Source organism: Ictidomys tridecemlineatus, chromosome 5 (genome assembly GCF_052094955.1).
Source record: "Ictidomys tridecemlineatus isolate mIctTri1 chromosome 5, mIctTri1.hap1, whole genome shotgun sequence".
NCBI classification, from domain to species: domain Eukaryota; kingdom Metazoa; phylum Chordata; class Mammalia; order Rodentia; family Sciuridae; genus Ictidomys; species Ictidomys tridecemlineatus.
Genome location: NC_135481.1, coordinates 195,926,713 through 195,948,878, shown reverse-complemented (window position 1 = coordinate 195,948,878; position 22,166 = coordinate 195,926,713). Strand labels below are relative to the sequence as shown.

The following is a 22,166-nucleotide window of genomic DNA, read 5'->3' as shown; positions in this document are numbered from 1 at the left end:
TGTTAAAACCCAGATCCACTAAAGAGAACAGAGCCCAGCTGTGTGCTGGTGTTAGGAATACTGCCAGAATCCTGTGCCTCAGACACCCAACTCACTGTGGTTTAAACATGTAAAACATTTAACCTTCCTCCCAGGACGGGAGTCTGGGGTAGGGGTGCGGAGGGGGGCAGCTGCCCAGCAGCACTCTATCTCAGCTTCCCTCACTGTCGCACCTCGGTTGGACTTGGTGGCTTGCCTGGTGCTCTGACCCCAATCCTCATTCCTAAGGGATCCACCCCTCCCTAGTCACCATGCCGTTCTCATGATGAGACATGATGAATGCACATGGCTACTGACCACCAAAACTAGACACACACCAGGTGCAGGCTTCTTCCTTGGTCACCAATGACAAAGGACCCACACCCCATGCAGCATATGGGTAAGCTGAGGAAGAGCCCACCCGTGGGTGACATGGGGTCCGGGCCACTTGCTCTTGCAGATCACGTGTGCCATCTGGTCCTCTTGGGCTCAATCCTTAATGTCCCACTTCCATCCTGGCATGCCCTCGGCCTGCCTGAGCTTGTGCCTTAGTTGCTCTGACTCACTGTAGACAGTTCAGGCTGCAGGGCCATTTGCTCTCCCATGGCCAAGGGCTGCATCCCTACCAGAGCCAAGCAGCCTTCAGGGACTGTCCACTGAAGGGTGTAGATGACACAGCTTTGCTCCAGAACCTAGGGAGCTGAGTCACGATTCTCCCAGTGAGATTCACCATAACTCACTGTCTCTCCACCACATCTCTAGCACCACGAGGCCCATTAGGCCAGAGGCCGTCACTGAGGCTCCTTGCGCTGCAGTGTGGACCTCTGGAAGCCCTTTCCCCTTCTGGCCCCTCTCAGAGATAGCACCTCCTGGTATTTGGGTCGGAGCGTATCCCCAGGTTTGGAACCGTCTAGCCGTCTCTAGAACTAAAGAAGTCCACCAGGGTGGCGATTCCTTTCTTGTGGCAGGAAAGAGGCAGTGGTCTAACCCTTACTTTGGAGGAGACATCCAACATGCCTCACACACTGGCACCTGTGATGATTGGGATCTGCATCTCTCAAAGGCTCATATAGTGAAGGTTGGTCCCCAGATGACGGTACTCTTGGGGGCTGGAGGGACCTTTAAGAAGTGAGACCTTGTGGAATCCAGAAGATAGTTCGCTGGGGACCTTCCCTTGAGAGGGATGGGAACGCTGGCCCCTCTTCTCTTTGCTTCCCAGCTGCCGTGCCGTGGGCAACCTGCTCTGCCCTGAGCCTCCGCCGCACCCCAGGCCCAGCCACTGGCCCAACAGACGTGGACTGACACTTCTGGAACCAGGAGCCCAGTGAACATTTCCTCCTTTATTTATGTATTTATGTATGTATGTGTTTGTCACAGTGATGGAAAGATGACTGACACAGGACCCTAAATGTTCTCTGGCAGCCCGGCACCTTTGAAGAATTCCCCCACACCCTCTGGAGTGCCTGTGTACAGTGCCTCCACATCTGGGCCACTCCGTTCAGTCTAATTAGCAAATGTCGCTGATCGAGGGGACCAGCGTGAGGTTCTGTGGACACCCAGCCCATCCAGGTCTCCTTGATTACATCATGAAGGAGGACTCAGGGATTCCCACCGCTCCGACGCACAGCTGCACTCGTACAGCCGTCCATTCCTCCTGCGTAAAATCTCTCTGATCCCCTCTCAGGGGTGAGAAGGTCCACCCGGGTCAGATCGGTGGCGCCCACCACAAACCAGGGCTGTGCTAATCTGCACACTGGGCACAGTAGCTGCTTTGAGGCTACTGCCTGAGTCACAGTCATCCGTCCTCACCCCCAGGATGTATCTGGGATGTGCAGGGACCTGACGGGTGTATGAGGCATGATACGATGGTCACGTTGGCACCGTTTAGGTTTTCAAGGTGACACTGATCTCTGACATTCCTCCCGATGTTACCGCTGTTGACCGGTGATGAGTTCTTGCTCCCCGATGTTGAAGAATAACACCAAAGAAGCACGCCGAGGCAAGGTCAGAGTAGAAATTAGAAATTTATTAAAGGACAGAAGAAAAGACTTCTCCCGGAGGAAGAAGGGGACCCAGAAGGTGGAATCCATGGAAGTGCAGTTGTTTCCCCTTTTTATAGTTTTGGTGATGGAATGTAGGTTGGAAGGCCCAAGGGGTGGGACACAGGTGGGCCTAATTATCACCTTTTGGGATGGGATTATCACTTCTCTGGGATGGGCTATTTCCAAATCTGTTGGGGCTGTTGGTTAACACTTCTTTGAGGTGGACTTTGGCCTAGGGCCTTTTCAGGACTTCATAAACATTCCATGAGTTGTCCTGTTTTCCCTGAGTCATTCCCAGCATGGCCTCCATTTTAGATTTCACTCGGTATTAGACCCGATTTACCTAACTACACTAACTACCTAACTTTAAATCTGGCTTCACCGACAGGCAGCAGTGTTTGGGTTTGCTCCCTTAGCTGGATCAAGGGGCTGTGCTTGGGAGCTGTTTCCCCTGGCCTCCCCTGGCCTCCCTCCCTCGGGCAGCTCTGACCCCACTGGCTAAGCGTGGGGCTGTGCCTATTGCGAATCCCTGCATTCCAGCTGACCACTGGGGCAATGACCGTACGCTTGACCCACAGGCCTCTCGGACCCACCGCAATCCACACTTTGACCAGGATTTCATTTCCTGCCCTTCTTAAGTCCCGGTTTAATAGGGAGGCCATGATGATGCTTCGGAACTCGGGGTATCAGTGTCAATTTCAATCTGGACCATGGGGCAATGGTTCTCAAACTGCTTGAGTGTTCCTGTGTCCCCACCCCAAGGCCACCTGCCACAGTGTGACAGGGTTCTCCCAGGGACCCAGCCTCTCCTTTAGTCCAAGGGTGTGGAGTCACAAAGCCGGCTCAGGTCTGTTGTGAGGGTGACCATCCTCACCTGCCTGATGGGGAAATATAAATTGCGAAAGCGTGTTTCCTGGTGTAGAGGGATACAGGTTCATCCATTTCTATGTCTAAGATCGGGGACAGGCAGGGTGGGTTCTGGAAGAGGTTGGCTATTTGGAGCCTGACGATTTCCATTTTCTCCTCGAAGCTAGAACAGAAGAGGGCGAGGATGACCTGGGTCAAGCCCGCGGGGGACTGCTCTGCAGAGATTGGGAGAAACCAGGCAGAGACAGCCACAGGACCCTGACCCTATCCCATCGTAGGGGAGGTCAAGCCGGACATGAGGAGTGGGGGGCCGGGGCCTGCGAGCTCCAGAGGGTTAGCTCCCTGAAGGAGCAGGTCCTTCCCCTTGGGGCCATGAGACAGGGCATTGGGAAGAGCCCCAGCCTCATAGAGGACATCCAGGGGGGGACCTGTCGTGACTCTGGGTGCCCAAAGCAGACAGAGAGTGAGATGGGGTGTCACTCAGAGCAAGCAAACAGCACAGTGGTTCTTGCTTTCGGGTCTCAGGGGCTGCGCCGTGGGCTTGGGTGGATGTACCCACCCACTGGGCTGCAAGAAGCCGAGGAGCTCAAGCCCAGGGCTCAGCATCCATTGAGCCAGTGGCAAACACCGTGGCCAGCAGCCAGTAAGCCAGCTTCCCCTGCCCCACCAAGCAGCCACATGGCACTGCCTCCCAAGGGCTCCCCACCTCTCTGCTGCCTGCAGGGCTGGCTGCCGGTTATTTATTACCTACAAGCAGCCAGAGAAGGTACGAGGCCAGGGCTGGGAGGAGAGCGAGTCCTGCAGTGCAGATTTAAAGGAATAGTGGAAAATAAATAGTTGATTTATAATTTCGTTCTGTTAGTCATATATGGTCAGGAAATGGCAGAGAGAATCTCACTGGTAAGTAATTGATGATGCAGCTCCGAACATGGGATCAATCACCAAGGGAGCTGCTGTGGTTTGAATGTGTCCCCTGCTACCTGCCAAGAGCTGGAGACTTAATCCTCAATGCAGCAGCCTTGGGAGGTGCGGCCTCGTCAGGAATGGATTACTGCTGGTTTCCAAAGGGCTGAGGCTGGGAGTTTGGCTATTTTCTCTCTCTCTCCTGTATTCTGCTACGGGGTGACACAGCGAGAAGGCTCTGGTCAGCAGCCACTCCACCTGGGACCTCTCAGTCCCCAGCGCTGTCTGTTGTCCACTACTCAGCCTCGGTATCCTGCCACAGCAGCGCAACAAAGGCCAAGAAGACAAGGGCCAAGAAGCCCTGAGCCAGCGCCCTGAGTCCAACCAGGCACGGTTCATGGGGACCCCGTGCAACACCGGTGCCCAGGACCAGTGAGCGCTGGGTACCTGCAGCCCTGGGTACCTGCAGCCCTGGGAGCAGGAGGCCAGGTGAAGTCGGGTGAAGATGAGAACAAGGGCAACGCCCTCCCCCACGGCCTCAGCAGTGCATCCGTGCAGCCCCCAGCCCCAAATTCAGCTTCAATGTGAAACACAAGGGCTGGGGATGTGGCTCAAGCAGTAGTGTGCTCACCTGGCATGCATGTGGCCCGGGCTCGATCCTCAGCACCACATACAAAGATGTTGTGTCCGCCGAGAACTAAAAAAAGTAAATATTAAAAAATTCTCTCTCTCTCTCTCCCCCCTCTCTCTATCTTTAAAAAAAATGTGAAACACAAGGTGGATGAGGAGAAGATAATCCTGAATGGGACTGGTTCTCAATCTAACGGGGCTAGGAAGTCACAGAATTTGACTTTGTTTATCCGACGGCCTGGATCAGGTCTTTGTTAAGCAGCTGGGGACTCAGAGGTAGAAATGAAATTGTTCTGGAAAAGGAGGTCATTTGGGGGAACGACGCTCATGACTGAAATCTGTACTCACCATAAACCTAAGGCAGATGCCCGAGTGCTGTAGGTGGGGGACATTCTTTTCCTCTCCTCTTTCTTCCCAGGCCCAGAAGGAACTGCTAACCCATATAATGGGATCACTCCTATTCTCCCTTTAGAAATTAAACTTGTATTTTGAGGTAACCATAGATTCACAGGCATTTGATATTTGTAAGAAATGATACAGGGAAATCTCGGGTTCCTTTTACCCTGTATCTTCCAATGCTGATGTCCTGCAACTATACACAAATTACAGCCAGGATACTGAGAGCCATCCAGGCATGCTACGGAAGGTTCCATCTGAAGCGAGGTTATTCTTGGGGCCCAGAGGCTGAGCGCACATGAATGCAATGGTTTTGTGTACTATAAAGAGAAGGCTCTGGAATAGATATCCACCCACGGGGACACAGCTGAGATGAGACCTCTCTCCAGAGCAGAAGGCAGAGGCAAAAGAGCCCTCCCTCGGGCAGCAGGGCCACAAGCAATTCTGTATCTTCTTGCTCAGCGAGTGCAAAGTCTAACGGAGTCACCTCCACAGAGACCATGAGAGCTCCGTGACAATGGGGAGGTGGGGGCGATTTTCGAGGAGTGAGCTGAGCTGAGGGGAGAGTCTCCATGAGAAAAGTCCTGTTACATCAGATGTCTCTAGGACACAATTGGAGCAAGATGGCATCTTCAGGCTGAGCTGTGGAAATTCAACATCAACCCTCTCCACAGACACGCGCTCTCTTGATCCTCCACTCGTCTCCCCTGGCCCAATATGGTGCACACCCAGACCCCAGTCATCATCTGGAGCCTGTGAGGATGTGCAGGTTGCCCTGTGAACTGACCTACAAAGTTCAGGACGATGATAACGGAAGGCATCATAGTGCTATCTACTTCTGCCGTACTTCAAAGAGGAATAAAGGGGGTGGACTAGGCCACACACTTGGTTAGAAACCACGTCAGGATGAGAAGTCAAGTGGTCCCACTCTGTGTCCTGTTCAGCAATCCAAATAAAATCAAGTGTTTTAGTACAAGAATTCTGTTCGCAGCCTCCCTGCACCAGGGTTGCTCTCTAAAGCAAATACAGGGAAATCTCGCTGGCAGAGCTCTAGCTAAAGGGGAAGGCAGGTGAGTAGGACCCTCTGCCTACTGTGGCGGGCACAAAGCAGGCTGCCCGCAATTTGACCATTGGTAAAGCACCCAGGAAATGACTGGCTATAAGAGGGCACCCTCTCCTCATCGTTACAGGCTGGGTAAGTAACACTCTGGGAACTCAGACGTTACCAGGAGCCCACTGAACCTCTATTCAAAAACTCCCCTTCCAGCGTCTGGGGTGAGAAATTGCTCAGAACTTTAAAACAGCTCTGTGTCTCCAGAGCACAGCTACTTGTGCTTTGCAGGAGGCAGGCGAGGCTTCCCTGGCTGGCGTTTTTGAGACACCAACCTGTGTGCTGTCCATGCCAAACAGGTAATAGTTATGGCAGAAGACATCTAACTTGTACACAGCATTCATGAGAACATGCTAAAGGATTCACTACCACAGGAAACACTTCATTCCTGAAAACATCTTCTTTTTTTCTCTTCTTCCTAATGTTGGTAGTTCTAAGTGCTAGATGTTTTTTACCCATGGGGTCGAAAGGTACCTAGGTATATAATTATGAGGGGGATGGATAATAGGGGATGGGTAGTGGATATGGGTTCATTTGTGTGTTAATTTTTAATATAAATGCAGGATGTAAAGCACTAATGTAACTCAAAAGGTTTCAGTGAACAAGTTTCAGCAGTTCAATTTTATAAACAATAATAAATAAAAGTGTTAACTTTTTCTGGATATGCCAGCATTTGGATTTTTTTAAACAGGTAGATTTCTTATCGATGGCAACTGCATGGTTCTGGTAACATCTTTATCATACTGTAGATTCCATCCATTCACTATGCTTCTTGAGTTGTTCTACTTTCAAGTGTGTTTTTAATGGTGTTTTTCTTCTGTGCTGTTCCCATAAGAGTCTGCTATTAAAACACATTAAGCTATGAAAAAGTTTCTTGCTATAAATCACGACCAAGGGAGCACCATCAATCAAAAAGGCAGACAGACATGCCAGAAAGCCACTGTCCTTCCTTGCACTTTCCAGGGGCTTTTGTGGATTCTCAGGCCAAGAAGGGTCAAAAACGTCAGTTAAAGACATAAAAGCAGCATAACAAGGACATATTTTCATCTCAGTGGATTTCCCTACAAGATGGGTGGGTTCTTTTGGTACTGGGGATTGAACTCAGGGGCACTTGACCACTAAGCCACACCCCCAGCCCTATTTTGTATTTTATTTAGAGACAAGGTCTCCCTGAGTTGCTTAGTGTCTTGTTTTTTGCTGAGGCTGGTTTTGAACTCATGATTCTCCTGCCTCAGCCTCCTGAGCTGCTGGGATTACAGGCATGCACTGGGCTGTTTTTGTTTCTTTTTTAACATTTATTTTTTTACATGTAGTTGGACACAATATCTTTATTTTATTTTTATGAGGTGCTGAGGATAGAACCCAGGGCCTCACACATGCTAGGCGGGTGCTCTACTGCTGAGCCACAATCCTAGCCCCCCAAGCTGATTTTTGATGAGAGGTTAAAGATGCTGAGTCTAAGCACACTTGGGAGCCAGACTGCTTAGACTCAGGCTCCAGGTCTTACTAGCTGTACGACCTTGGGTAAGTTAACCTCTGTGTCTTGGTTTCCCCATCAATAAAAGAGGGATAATAGTATCTACTTCATAGGTTGTTATGAGGATTAAGCAACAGTCTCATTATTTTACATGTATATGTTACTTAGAACAAGGCCGTACACACAGTAAACTCTACAGCAGAGTCACCTACTGTGAGTGAATACAAGGTCTTCTTTTCTTTGGATGTGCCACAATTTACTTGGCCAATCCCCTATTATGGTGTATTTGGGGGTTTTAAATTTTTTTGGTGTTATTCAAAAGAGGATAAATTCTCAGTAAACCATTTGGAAATAAATGTCTACAATAATCTACTTATAAGTCCCACTGGACAGGTGAGTGCTATTTCCTTCTCATTCCCTTGGTGGCAGAGTAGGCTAGGAAACATAGAGTCCAATTGGGTGGCCATGTAGCCTGCTAGCACCCATGGGCAGTTCTGCTGTTGAAGGAAGAGGACCAGGCTTGCTGGAGGATAGGAGTCCACTGTGCCACAGTTGCTATGCGCCAAGTGCATGGGGGATCCTTAACACCCGTCCTCCCCCAAGACTACAACTCCATGGGAGGTGGTTAAACCACATAACCACAGGACTTACCTTCCGCAGCCATACTTCAGTAGACGGACATTTTTGGCGGGGGTGGGGTGGGGGTGGTACTAGGGATCGAACTCATGGGGCACTCAACCACTGAGTCACATCCCAGCCCTATTTTATATTTTATTTAGAGACAGGGTCTCACTGAGCTGCTTAGCGTCTTGCTTTTGCTGAGGCTGGCTTTGAACTTGCAATCTTCCTGCTTCAGCCTCCCAAAGCCACTGGGATTACAGGCATATGCCATTGTGCCCAGCATAGTAGTAGATGGACATTTTCTTTAAAAGATAAATTTTTGCCATCCTTTAACTTTCAAACTCCATCAACTGGTTTTAGATACAGTAGTTTTTGTAGATCATACACTGGTTTAGCATTTTACTTTATTTTTTGGCTAGAGGAATTTAATTCAGGGGCAGTATACTATTGAGCCACATCCCCATCCCGTTTTATTTTTTGAGACAGGGTCTTGCTAAGTTGCTAAGGGTATCACTAAATTGCAATCCTCCCATCTCTGCTTCCTGAGCTACTGGGATTACAGATGTGCACCACCATACCTCGCAGACTTAGCTTTCTAAATCATCATTAAACTACTTCTGACTTCTATGTGGCGGTTCAGTTTATTCTTATTATTTGTGATAACTTATGTTTGATTTCCTTTCAGTTTTCCTTCTTGAGGTCATTATACTTTGTTTTTGTTTCTTTTTCACCTAATTTGCTTTTTCTATCTTCATCAGTGTCCACTTTATTATTTTAAAATCCCAAGAGAAATTTCATTAGAAAACAAAGGGAAGGGCTGGGGATGTGGCTCAAGCGGTAGCGCGCTCGCCTGGCATGCTTGCGGCCGGGGTTTGATCCTCAGCACCACATACAAAGATGTTGTGTCCGCTGAAAACTAAAAGATAAATATTAAAAATTCTCTCTCTCTCTCTAAAAAAAAATGAAGAAAATCGAGAATGCTAGCCAGAAGGATTCTATTTAATGCTGATATAGCAATGACTTAAATGATTCATGTGTTTACAAAAGGCCCACGTTTCATTTTTCTATTAAGAATAGACTATTTTCTGCAATAAGTTTGATATTACTTCTGAAATCTGACTTCTGGTTAAACAACATATCTGCTAGGACATTTTAATCCATACACCTTAACATTATAAATTTTCCTCAACAACTTTAAATACGTGTGAAAGAAAGCATTCACATATTCAAATGTTCTTATGGTTTTACTCCTATATGAATTCTCTGATTCCCATTAGTTGTATTTATAAAGACTTTCCTACTCGTGTTGTTGTGTCGGGGTTTTGCCTTCAGATCCTACTGATGTTCGATGAGTTTGGCTTGTGACTGTTGGTTTCTCCACATGGAGGGTATTGATAGGAGTTTTCTTCTTGTGTGTTTTCCTTTGATGTTTGGTGAGGGCTGACCTCTGGCTGAAGGTTTTTCTACATTCGTTGCATTCATAGGGTTTTTCCCCAGTGTGAATTCTCTGATGCTTTGTGAGGGCTGACTTTTCATAGAAGGTTTTCCCACACTCAGGGCATCTGTAGGGCTTTTCGCCTGTATGAGTTCTCTGATGCACTACAAGGTTGGATTTCACACAGAAAGATCGCCAGCATTCGTTGCACTTGTAGGGTTTCTCTCCCGTGTGGGTCCTCTGATGTTGAGTCAGGTTGGATTTCACGCAGAAGGTCTTCCCACACTCGTTGCATTTGTATGGCTTCTCTCCCGTGTGAGTTCTCTGATGCACTGTGAGGGCTGATTTCTGGCAGAAGGATTTCCCACATTCACTGCATTCATACGGCTTCTCTCCTGTGTGAGTTCTCTGATGTTCAGTGAGGTTGGACTTCACAAAGAAGGATTTCCCACATTCACTGCACTCGTAGGGCTTTTTCCCTGTGTGTGTGCTCTGATGTTGAGTAAGGCTCGATTTCTTCCGGAAGCTTTCCCCACATTTACCACAGTCGTAAGTTCTCTCTCCTTTGCGACCGCTCCGGTTTTCAGTGAGGTGTGACCTCCCACTTAAGGCTCTTCCACTTTTCTTACTCTCATGAGGTTTTTTCTCCAAGGTCATTCTCTGATGTTGAGTGTACGTTGACTTCTTGCGGGAGGTTTTTTCACACTTATCACCTCCGTCAGCATCCTCTCTGGTGGCGTCTCTCTGATTCAGAGTGAGGTGGGATTTCCTCTCCAAGGCTCTCTTCCTATCATCACGCTGGCTTGGTTCTGTGGTGTGCGTTCGCTGATGCCTAGTGAGGCATGATTTATCATGAAAGGATTCCCCACACTCTGTACAGCCATAGATCTTCTCTCCTGCATGGGTTTTCTCATCTTGACTGGGGTATGACTTCCTTAAGTCTTCCTCACTTTTGTGACACTCATTAGTATTTTCTCCTGGGCACATTCTCTGACATTGGGTGAGGTTTGATTTCTTGCTAAAGGATTTCCCCAATTTACTACATCCAACATGCTTCTCCTGTATGGGAATTCTTTGAAGTGCCTCTTTTGGCTTTCCGCATGACAATTTCCCACTTTTCCTGAATTCATGTGGTTTCCTTTCCCCAAGGATCCTCATATCAGAATTGACCTTTAACTTTTGGTTGAAGGTTCGTCTGTATTTGTCACCTTTAGAGGATGTCTCTCCTGTGTGAGCTCTCTCACATGTAACCAAGGGTGTCTTCCTACGAGAGGCCTTCCTGCAATCATCATGTTCGAGAGGTTGTTCTGGAGACGAACTGTTCTGGACACAGTCCTCCTGAGGACTGTGGGGTCTCTTCCTCTGATCATTTCCCTGGGGCCTGCTCCTTGTATGCATTTTCTCCTGCTTCGTATCAAGGGTCCTACATTCACTGAAGTCAGGAGACTTTCTTCTTAAATGGTTTCTATTGCTAATAATTAATTCTGAAACACTTTTTAAGCTTGTTCCAAATGAGTCACAGTTAGGAGACGTTTTTCCCGAGGGCACTAGGTTCGTGGTCATCTCTACTGTTTCTTTTAAGGTCTCCTTTCCCTCCTTGGGGAGTGTTTTGCTGTGGATAAATCCAGCTGGTCTTGCATATTCGTCTTCATTTTCTTGGCTTTCTTTCATGTCATTGGCTCGCTGGACTTCTAGAAATATGAAAAATTAACCATACATTATACATCTTGGCGCCTGTCTGAAGGAAAGGGCTTGTACACAGTGCCCTGTGCTGAGATGATTCTTGGGTTTCAGGCAGTCTCCTGGGTGGACAACAGTCCTAAGCCAATGTTTCTTCTAGTCTTTTGGGTTATATGAAAACAAAGCCAAAGCCACACACTATACTAGAAAAAGAGAGAAAGCTGAAAAAAACATAAGTAGCTTTGGATTGTTACAAACATGACCTCAAAATGGGTAGAGAGCTTGAAATAAACACAAGAGATGGTGAACTGGGAACAAAGAATGTCAGGAACATGATTGGTCCAAGGATGGAGGACATTCAAAACATGAGGTAGAGAAGGGGAACCCTGAACAGGAGGCAGGGAGGAAGAGGGTGCCCAAGGGAAACAGCAGAGTGAGGAACAGGCTTGCAGAAGATAAGATACCAGATCCCGATTCCTCTCCCTTTCTACCATAATCACCACAGGAGCATCCTTAATCCATTCTATGTGCTTCTCCTCTCTCCCCTTTCCAGACTGCACACCAATCCCAACTAAAGTTATGGAGTCACTCACGTCCTCAGGTCTAAAGGTCAATCCTATAGTTCAGGCCCTATGTCTCTATACAGCTATGATATGGGAAACAATGTCCAATAAATATGAAAATGGATAAGAGGACAAGCCATGACTACAGCAGGATCCAATCCCCTCCATATTCTGATGAGTGGCACTATCATTCAGTTCTACCAGAGTTAATCAATAAGTTATCCATCCTGGTGAAAACTCTACTTTCCCTCTTTCAACCCATTGACTAACTTTACCAACTGGTGGTGATCTATCACACACTGAATATTTAAATAGACTTTATCTTTTTTAGCATGGTAAAGTGGAATGGAGAGTACTGTCAGTTCCTGCATGTGCCCCATTCCCACATATGCACAACCTCCCCAACATCAACATATTCTACAAGAGTGGGTTTTTCCCCTGTGTGAATTCGTTGATGCCCCTTACTAACACTCATAGTTCTTAGTTTACCTTAAGGATCACTCTTCGTGTTGTACATTCTGTGGGTCAGGACAAATGTATAATGAGAAGTATCCACCATTATAGTATCATACGGAATAGTTCCACTAAAAATTCTCCATGAATGAATCCTGTTCATCCCTCTCCCAGCCCCTACAACCACTGATCCTTTTACTCAATAGCTTTGTCTTGTCCAGAATGTTGGACAGTTGGAACCATACAGTGTGTAGCCGTTATGGACTGTCTTCATTCACTTCTTGGTGTTTCAGGTTTTCCCATGTCCTTTGATGCCTTGATAGCTTGTTTTGCTTTAGTGTCTAGATATACTATGTTTCTTTATCCATCCACCTACTTAAGGACAACTTGGTTGCTTCCAAGTTTTGGAAGAGGTGGAGAGTCAGAGTGGTGTCCAGAAGTGCCTTTACACACCCATGTGCTGGTTTTTGTAATATAAATTTCAACTCCTAACATTTAATGCCATTTTAATGTTTTCTTCTATTGCTTCTCTTTCCTGTGATAACTAAGCTCTTGGTTATTGGATGTGGCCCAGGGCCCTCTATTTACCTTTGTCTTTCTTTGTTGTAAACAATTTAGCTGAGGGTGATTATTATTATCTTCTGTTACTAACATTTTATGAAATAATATTAACTGTATGCTTAAAAACATTTGACTTGGGACTGGGGTTGTGGCTCAGTGGAAGAGCATTCACCTAGCACATGCAAGGCACTAGGTTTGATCCTCAGCACCCACCACATAAAAATAAATAAGTAAAATGAAGGTATGTGTCCAACTACAACTAAAAATTTTTTTTTAAAAGTCTGGCTTTTCTGCAATAGATAAAACAAATAGAAGTCAATATCCCAACAAAGAATGTGACATTAGTTGTTTTTTTTTTTTAAGTTTTCCAGGGACACAACACCTTTGTTTATATGTGGTGCTGAGGATCGAATCCAGGCCACACGCATGCTAGGCGAGCGCGCTACTGCTTGAGCCACATCCCCAGCCTGACATTAGATTTTTATGCTTAGATTTTAAACTAGATTCTTACACCTAAATTCACGATACATGCTCATGTGCTTATCCCACAAGTCTACAATGCTGTCAGCTCCTATCAGATCAGGCTAATTCCATAAATTGTTGATTTCCAACTACAAACCTACCTCCATCTTTTCCCTTTATTTGGTACACGTTCTGTCCTCTACTTGGAGGCCAGATATCCTTCAGGACAATGCTAATACCCACTGCTTAAAAAACATCCTCACCCCTTTAAGCTCCATTTGTAGTCAAATTTGCATATAAAACTGTCTTCAGAATATATTCTACCACTATTTTCCAGAGTGCTATATGCATAGTTTTTTTTTCTTCCCAACTTCCATTGCTTTGGCAGCTTTTGCACATTATTATCATCGGTATTTTTACTTTGAGGCTTCAGCGGCCTCCAGTCTCCCGTGAAGGTGGAGATGGAGATGACATTGTGTTTTCCTGTTCCTTGTGGCTTCTGGGTGAGGTGAAGAAGGAACGCTGCTGCCGTTACATCCCTGCCTCTGCAGTGGAACTCACTCCTTGCTTCTCGACTCTCTGTCCATGTGGCTTCTGGACACCACTCTGACTCTCCACCTTCATCCGGGATGGATGGGCCTTCTCAGTCTCTCTTGCTAGAGTCCTGTGTCCTCTTGACCTTCAAAGGCTGTGCTTAAAGTGTTGCCCTTGGCCTGTTCTCTCACCTATGATCTTACCCAGGAAAACTGGAATCTTGAGCAGGACCAGAAGCCTTCCCCAGCTCCCTCTGTCACACTCTGCTCCTTCTCCTCGCTCCACCTGCTCGGCCCCAGGGCTTCCTTGTTGCTTTCCCAAGGACACTATTGTCTCAGAGGCTTGGCCCCTGCTGTCCCTCTGGTCTGGGAATCTCTCTGATCACCTGTGGTTCACTCAAACCCTCCATTCAAGACCCATCCCACTCTCCTCTTCAAATGTCCACCTCCTCTAAACGGTCTCCCTGGCCTCCCTTTCTAAAAGGCCCTATCAGACTCCACCTTCTTCATCTGACTCTAGTTTTTCATACTGCTGATGACTGTCTACCCTATTACATATTTATTTGCTAACTAGACAATTTTTTTTTTTTTGGTACCAGAGACCGAACCCAGTGATCCTTATCCACTGAGGCCCATCTCCAGCCCTTTTTACTATTTTATATAGAGACATAGTCTCGCTGAGTTGCTTTAGGAACTTGCTAAGTTGCTGAGGCTGGCTTTGAACTCACTATCCTCCTGCCTCAGCCTCCAAAGCAATGAGATTACAGGTGTGTGCCACCATGCCTGGTGCTAACTAGACCTCTTGATAGAAGTAAAATATTTGCTTCTGTGTCCTCGAGGCTTAGAATGTGACCAGTGCACAGCACGTGCTTGTTAAGCATATGTTTAATAAAGGAAAAAATGAATTCATGCACACTGACCAGTGTTTGGCACAGGAGGAAGGCGAAGAGGAAGGAAAACAGAAATAAAGATGTGGGATGAAGAAAGCAGAAATGAGGTTCTATAAACACCAAGCGAATCTTTCTCTAAAAACCAAACAGGAAACAAAGAACACTTATACCTGGTAGGAGGGCCCACGATGTGTAAGGTATGTGGCCACCTCTGTACTCACTTCTAAACATCGACAGCCTCCGACAGATTTCCAAAAAAACCTTTCAAAGTTACCAAGCCCCAAACTGGCCACTCAGGATCCAATTCTCCAGCTTCTTTCCATCTGACTTCAACTCACCAGCGTGGCTGTGACTTGGCACTTCCCTCTTTAGTATCCACGGCTCTTCTCCTTGCTCCAACCTGCGTATCAGCTCAGGTTTGGTCACACAGTGTCCTGTGATGGGAAATGACATGAGACTTGGCCATGCTGCTTAGGTTCAGGCCCTTTGAAGAACAGAGAAGCACATGTGACCAGTGTCTGGCCCTGGTCTATCACAGCCAGTGGCTAAGCCTCTGCCTGGGGGTGGGGGGCATCTGTCACCTGTCAGAGCTGGGGCCAGTGGCTAAGTTCCCTCCCTGGGGGGCTGTGCATCTGGTGAAAAAACCTTTTATCAGGGAAGTGAAAACAGAATATTCTTTCAAGTGTCATAGACCCAACAATCTCAGCATCAGACTTATCACCGTCTACGACAATTTGGCTCCCAAGATAGGAAGTGCATGCTGCCAGGGCTGCGTGGCAGCTGGGCTCACCCAGTGACTCCAGGTGCCTGTAGTTCTCCAGCATCACGTCCCTGTACAGACGTCTCTGCGCAGGGTCCAGAAGCTGCCACTCCTTCTGGGTGAAGTCCACCGACACGTCCTCAAACAACACGGGTCCCTGCAACAGCCCAGGCCTGCTCAGTCTCAAGTCCTCAGGAGCACGCGACATGGGAAATGCTACTGTGTTCGCTCCACCAGGAAGAGTTACCACTGTTGTCTAACCCTGCCTTTCCTTGTGTTCCAGTGTGTGGGAGAAGCAGAAATCATAACAGAAACACTGGGCCTTCACCCTTATTTATAAATTCATTGATAACTTCATAAAACAATTTGAATTTCCTCTGCATGTCTGGATCTGCTCTGGCTGCAGAAAACACTATGAAAAATGAGACACTGGTCCTGTTTTTAAGGATCTGAAGACTGATGAGAACAGTTTCTATCCACATATTCATGTGCAGTAATAAATAATATGAGATGTGGAAAAAATGGGAGGTCAATCTAGACTGAGGCCAGAAAGAGGGAGGGAAGTTAATTTTCCTTCATGAAGGAGACCAGGATTGGGGTTTTGTGTGAAATGGGCAGTAGCATAAGAAAAGGCACAGACAACGTTAAAATCATACCTGAAGATGAGGGAATTAAAAATATCGTAAGAGAAGAAGGTTAGGAACTGGGTGAGATGAAGAAATATGGAAGTATCAGTAGTCAGACAGAAATTTTGGACTTTCCCCTACAGACCAGAGATAGCCAAGATATTTAGTTATCCATCAGCAGAAATTCCTTAGCATCCTTCAGAGGCTTTGGAAATTATGCATGTATGCAATTTTTAAGCTGTTCTCCAAAAGTAAAGGTTGACAACTTTCTTAATTTTTTTTAGATAAAAAAACAAATGCAATGGATATTCTAGTACTTTCCATACATCACTAGATAGGGCAGTGCTGTCCTTGGGGGAAGAAGCCACTTCTTTTTGGAGATCACTTGTATGGACCATGGGGACATCTAAGTAGGTAACATGACTAGCTTTATATTTGGAAAGTATGTTCCAGAAGCACATTGGGGATTTTTAAAGAAGTGATTCTCCACTAGAGGTGACTTTGCCCCTGGCTCTGAAAAATGTCTGGAGGTCTTTTTGGCTATCAAAACTGAGGGAGGTGAGATTGCTCAGCAATTAGTGACCAGAAGCCCGAGATACTGCTAAACCCACAGTGGACAGGCCCCCCCACAACAAAGAATTACATGACCCGAAATACCAATGGCCAAGGGTAGGAAACTTTTCAAGAGCCATCAGAGAGGACAATAGACTAGTGTGAGAGATGAGCGCCTCTCTTAAGGCATAAGCACTGGGTCGAGAAGCCGAAACCGATTCTACATAGAAGTCCCCAGCAATTCTTCATACAATGAAGGAAAATGGACCATTACTCTCAGATGAACCATAAGAGCAGCTGAGTGGATGCTGTCACCACATACTGTACAGACACCAAAACAAAACAGAGCAAAAAACCTGCATTGGGCAGAAAGAGAGACAGAGAGAACCGGGTGTGCTATACTTAAGGAATGTGTGAGATGCAGGGGAATGTCCACACAGCAGCTGGACACCAGTCCCAGGCCTCGGATCTCAGATAAAAGTAGTTTTTGGAAACCAGGCCTAACTCAGCGGTAGCTGAAGCCGTCAGAAGATGACACTTGCTCACAAAGAATATGGACATTGAGGACCCAGGGCTTGAGGGACAGCAGAGAAAGAAAAGCCAGCTCTGGAGTCCAGGAACCAGAATCAGAAGTGGCCAGCCACACCGGCCTCCTCCAGTGCAGTCCTGGTTCACGGTGATGCTCACTAAGCAGCTGACGAATGAGTGCAGAGTGTCTCAGAAGAGACAAGTTCAAGAGCAAGTGACACTCCTGGGTCAACACATGGGCTGGGCACCCCAACAGCAGAATATAGAGATGGAAAACCTCTATGGTTATCACCGCGCAGGCGTACAGGAGGGGCCACCAGCAAGTGGGAAGTTTTGACAAGTTTCTAGAAGACGTGGAGCAGGAGGCAGGCGCGGAGGCACTGGGCTTGCCTCTTAGCACAGACACCGAGTGTCTCAGGTGTGTCCTCAGAGCCCAGCAAGACCTCCCACTGAGAAGCAGCAGAGGCTGGGAGTCCACAGGGGCTGAGGTGGGCAGGAGGACGGCCAGACACCTAGGCAGGTTACTCCCGAGGGTTAATACTCAGGAGAATGTTCCCTAGAAAGAAGCAGGGAACTGGGGCTGGGGCTGGCTCAGAGCACGCGCCTGGCACGTGTGAGGCACGGGGTTCCATTCTTAGCACAACATAAAAATAAATAAATAAAAATAAAGTTTCATCCACCACTAAAAATATATATTCAGAAAAGAAAAAGCAGGAACTGTTCCAGGGAATCTGTGAGAACTTTGCTACCAAAGAGCAAAATCGAGTACTGTGCACAGGGGTACAGCTCTTGACTTAGGGCAACTCTGGGGAGACAGGGCCGGGGAGGGGGTGCCTGAGCTTGCCTCCCTCCCAATCTATACAGCCTGAAGGGCAAGTCTGTGGACATCTCTGGAGGCCAACCCTGTCATTCAGGGGAAACTGCCCTGGAAACAGCCCCGTGCTGCTGAGACACCCATCAGCCATCTGCACTGACTGAGTGGGGTCTCTGCTTTCCTGCTCACCCAGAAGACAAACCAACAGAAAAGAGCCTGAACCAGAGGAAATCAACAGCCTGTGGATTAAGCCTCCAGAAGACAAGGCTTGACGTCTGATGGATGGATTTATCGTCAGTGAAAACAACAGCCTGAGATGAATAGATTGGAAGCTGGGAAAGAAATTTAACTATCATTGAAGAGATGACGCTTAGACATTCACATCGGTATCTTAAAGTCAGCATAAGAGAGAGCCTTGCTTCCATAAATAAGAGAAGCTGGCTGTGAGACAAGAAAGAGCACACGGCTCTACCCAGATGCTAAATATTGTGTTACTGATTTGGGGAAAACAAAGCCCTCCAGAGAAGGCTTGGAAACAAATGAGTAAATCTCTCCATCACACTCACAAAAACCCACAGAAAACTCAAAACGATGAGATAAAAGTGGAGGAACACAGAGAGGGGACCGGAGAGAGGCTGCACTGGGATTTCCCGGGGGCGAGGGCAGAGAGGGAGGGGAAGGAAGCAAACACAGAGACACTGAAAACACCCCGGAGCCTCCGGCGCTTCATCTCTTTAGGACACATTCAACTGCCAAGCAGGCGGATGGCACAGAGAACAAATAAGCAGCGCTGCCCAGGGAAAAAGCCAAGGCCAGATAAAGGAATGGGGGGGAGGGGGGGGAGCAAGCAAGGGGGAGGGGAGATTTTATCTACAAAGAAATGACAATCAAGCTGCCACACCACTCCTCCCCAGATGCCTAGAGATAGTGCAGATTCTTTTTTCTCACAATACTTTGAGAGGAAAGGATTTCAAGATGGAATCTTGAAAGTTGCTCACTCAAAGAACAGAGCAGGGTGCAGGCATCCTCAGGCACCCAGGCTCAGACAGCAGACCAAACAGCGAGCAGGGCAAGGCTGCAGGGGCCACTACCCAAACTCAGCAGGACTTAGAAAGAGAAGAAGACACTCAGTTGACAATCGCAGAGAAAAGACAGTGGAGACTGGGGAGAGCGGTCTGTGAGGCGTGTGCAGGCAAAGTGCTTATGGCTTCAGACAAAGCCACACTTGTGGGTGCCAATTCCCAAGACTCTAGGACAGATGGTACAATGGTGGTGAACCCCAGGCAGCGGGTCACACCAATTCATCAAGGGCCATTCTGAATGAGGTCATAAAATCAGCCATTGAAAACAAAGGGCGTCTGCTCCTCTGGGTGACCTGGGACTGTCAGCTCTAAGGGTCAGCAGGGAGCACCTGGGACCCCCTTTCCACCTGAGTAGGGTTGACAGAGTTAGTAATGAAAACACAGGCCCATGGGTTACACTTGATACACAACAAATACGTCTGCAGCGTGAGTGCGTCCCCTGCTTCATTTCATGTGCCCCGTGTCTTGTCTGGACATTCTGTTCCTAAGACAGCTCCATTCCAAGTTCTTGGGCAGGCTGGAATGGAAGCACATAACTTACTCTCAAAACTGGGTGGAGAACTTGCTGTACTCTTGGGCTTGAAGAGATCTCCATCTGGCCAAACATCTAGTGATGTAGCCTTTGAACTACTTCAGCTGTCAGCTTTTGAGAATCACTTAAATCTTTATAGCCCTTAGTAAAAAGTTTGTAATAAAGGTATCTGCCCAATAATGTTGTCAAAATTACATGAGTTAATCCTGGTAGAGTTAACACCCGGTAGGAATAATATCAGAATTTAGCAGTGGCAAGAATATAATATGCAGCCCTAAACTGTAGATTATATTAGAGATGACCAACTATTATGGTTTAGTCACTCTATCTGAAAACTGGGGATGGCAAAAAAATAACCAGAAGATGTATATTCAAACTTAAACTGTAGTTAGAATGTGTGATATAATCATTAACAAAATATTTAAAACATAACATTTGCTGTATAAAAAGAAGAAAAGAAAATGAAAAACAATTAGATGATTCAGACAATCTCCACAAATCTGAGATGCAGGAGGGCTGCATCTTGTTCAGGTGACACGGGTGAAAAATATTCCTGATGTTGATAGGAAAATGTGTCCTATGTTCTAACACCTCCAGGGTGATCAAGAATAGCATCCAATGTAGACTCACAAAATGAGGAAAAAAGAAATTCAAATCACAATGCAGGGAAAAGTCAGAAAATGAAGGAAAGACAAGGGAGAACAATGCAAAGTAACTCTTAGTTTTTCTGAGAACAAGAAGTAATAAGGAAACAATTCACCTGGGAGGTGTTCATTTTCTTCTCTCCTGGAAAAGTTGAGAGAAGCGTGAAGCCAGGGCTGGAGGGGAGGAAAGGAGCACAGAAATCATGAGAAATGATTTTTCGTCCCCTGGAAAGTCCCCAAAGCCTTGCTGAAAAGCTGTACATCTGCTGACAGATGGCCACACGAATGCCACTGTTTCAGGAGGGGCAGGCGTCTTGCCAAAGGGCTCTTGCAACCCTGATATAACCACGTGGAGCTCAGAGAAGCAGGCATTTCACTGGGGGAAGTCGATATTGGTTTCTTACTGGTTTCTTGACATTTCCATGACCTACTTTGATTTACTAACAGACAGACGTAGATTATGAAAGTCATTTAAGAAAGATCTGGTAAACAAACCATGGATATCAAGGATGAGATGCAGGGTCTCCAGTGCAGCATGAAACATGGTGCACCCTGCATTTTTTTTTAAATGTCTGTGATTTACCTTAAAAATGTTCCTGTAGGGGCTGGGTTTGTGGCTCAAGTGGTGGAGCGCTCACCTAGCATATGTGAGGCACTGGGTTTGATCCTCAGTACCACATAAAAATAAAATAAAGATATTGTATCCACCTAAAACTAAAAAAATAAATATTTTAAAAAAATGTTCCTGTAAAGGGAGGTAGAAAGGGGATGGGGGAAAGCGTATGGATGGATGAATGGGTGTGTGTGTGTGTGTGTGTGTGTGTGTGTGTGTGTGCACACGCGCGCGCATGCGCGCGCGCACATGCGCATTTTGAGGGATGAAATAAAATTGTCTACATGCTGAACCTGTGATAAGTACCTTAGTATTTTTTCTATTTCTGTATGTTTTAAATATTTCCATAATAAAAGTATAAAAATGATAAAACAATAAAAACATTATAAACATTTGCTCATTTACTTTCCTAAATATATTTTTAACTCCTTGAGGTTAAAGAATTTCTGGGTCTCTACGGACTGCAGAGAAAGAGAAAGAGTTTCTCTTTTTCCCCCCTATTTTTTATTTGTGCATTATAGTTGTGCATCATGGTGGGATTTGTTGTTACATATTTGCATAGGCACACAATGTAACAATATAATTTGGCCAATATCACACCCAGTATTCCCCCCTCCCCTCCCCTCCCCTCCCCTCCTCCTGATCCCTCTCTTCTACCCACTGGCCCCTAACCTGCTTTTTTTTCTTTATCCTCTTAGCTTCCACGTACGACCTATGACTCTTGATCCTCTGAGTTTGGCTTATTTCACTTAACAGAATTGTTCTTAAGTTCCAGCCACCTTCTTGCAAATGATATAATTTCATTTTTTTTCCTCTTCTCTCTCTCTCTCTCTCTCTCTCTCTCTCTCTGGATGAACAGAACTGTGGGAGGAGTGTCTGGGGGGAAGAGACAGTATCTCCCTGGCCTTCTTCCTAACTAGCTTGGCCAGTCCTCTATGCTTCCACTTCTCATGCTGTCTGCCTCTGGTCACCTCCCTCAGCCCAGCTCACCTCCTTCCTTGTTGACTGACAGTTCTTGACAACCTCCGGTACGGGGATGTTATTCAGGGCAGAAGGACCAGGAATTGCTTCACAGAAAGCAAAGTAGACTCTGCCTGCTTCTTAGCCTCTGTCTTGAAGCTGTGGTGCACTGTACCTGGGTGGTGCTGGGGATCTTCGGGTGGGATCCGCTGTCCCCTCCTTCCTTCCTCCCAAGAACTGTGTGATCCAAGGAAATTTGAACCTGGTTGGAGGGAATACATTTGAATAATCAGAACCTTCAGCTGGGTCCCAACTCTGTCTTGGAATTCACCATTCCCAACAATGATGGTTCCCCCGGTTATGCCGGGACCCATAGCATCAGCATTATACAGGAAACAGGCATTCAGACCCAC

At 46.7% G+C, this 22,166-nt stretch overlaps 1 protein-coding gene across 4 annotated transcripts; it reads right to left on the bottom strand.

The window, feature by feature from the left end:
- Positions 1 to 2,026: 2,026 nt before the first annotated feature.
- Positions 2,027 to 22,050, bottom strand: LOC101956369 (zinc finger protein 248). Of its 4 annotated transcripts, XM_040275535.2 has the most exons (5): positions 21,784 to 22,050; positions 20,297 to 20,354; positions 15,433 to 15,559; positions 14,981 to 15,076; positions 2,027 to 11,191 (listed from the first exon to the last, which is right to left on the bottom strand). In XM_040275535.2, exons 2-5 carry the CDS (start codon positions 20,309 to 20,311, stop codon positions 9,363 to 9,365), a joined length of 2,067 nt encoding a protein of 688 aa, XP_040131469.2. In that variant the 5' UTR covers positions 20,312 to 20,354; positions 21,784 to 22,050; the 3' UTR covers positions 2,027 to 9,362. The 4 variants fall into 4 exon arrangements, with proteins under 4 accessions (XP_040131469.2, XP_077908170.1, XP_077908169.1 ...); XM_078052044.1 differs by having other exon boundaries at positions 15,433 to 20,354; XM_078052043.1 differs by lacking the exon at positions 21,784 to 22,050 and having other exon boundaries at positions 20,297 to 20,482.
- Positions 22,051 to 22,166: the final 116 nt, after the last annotated feature.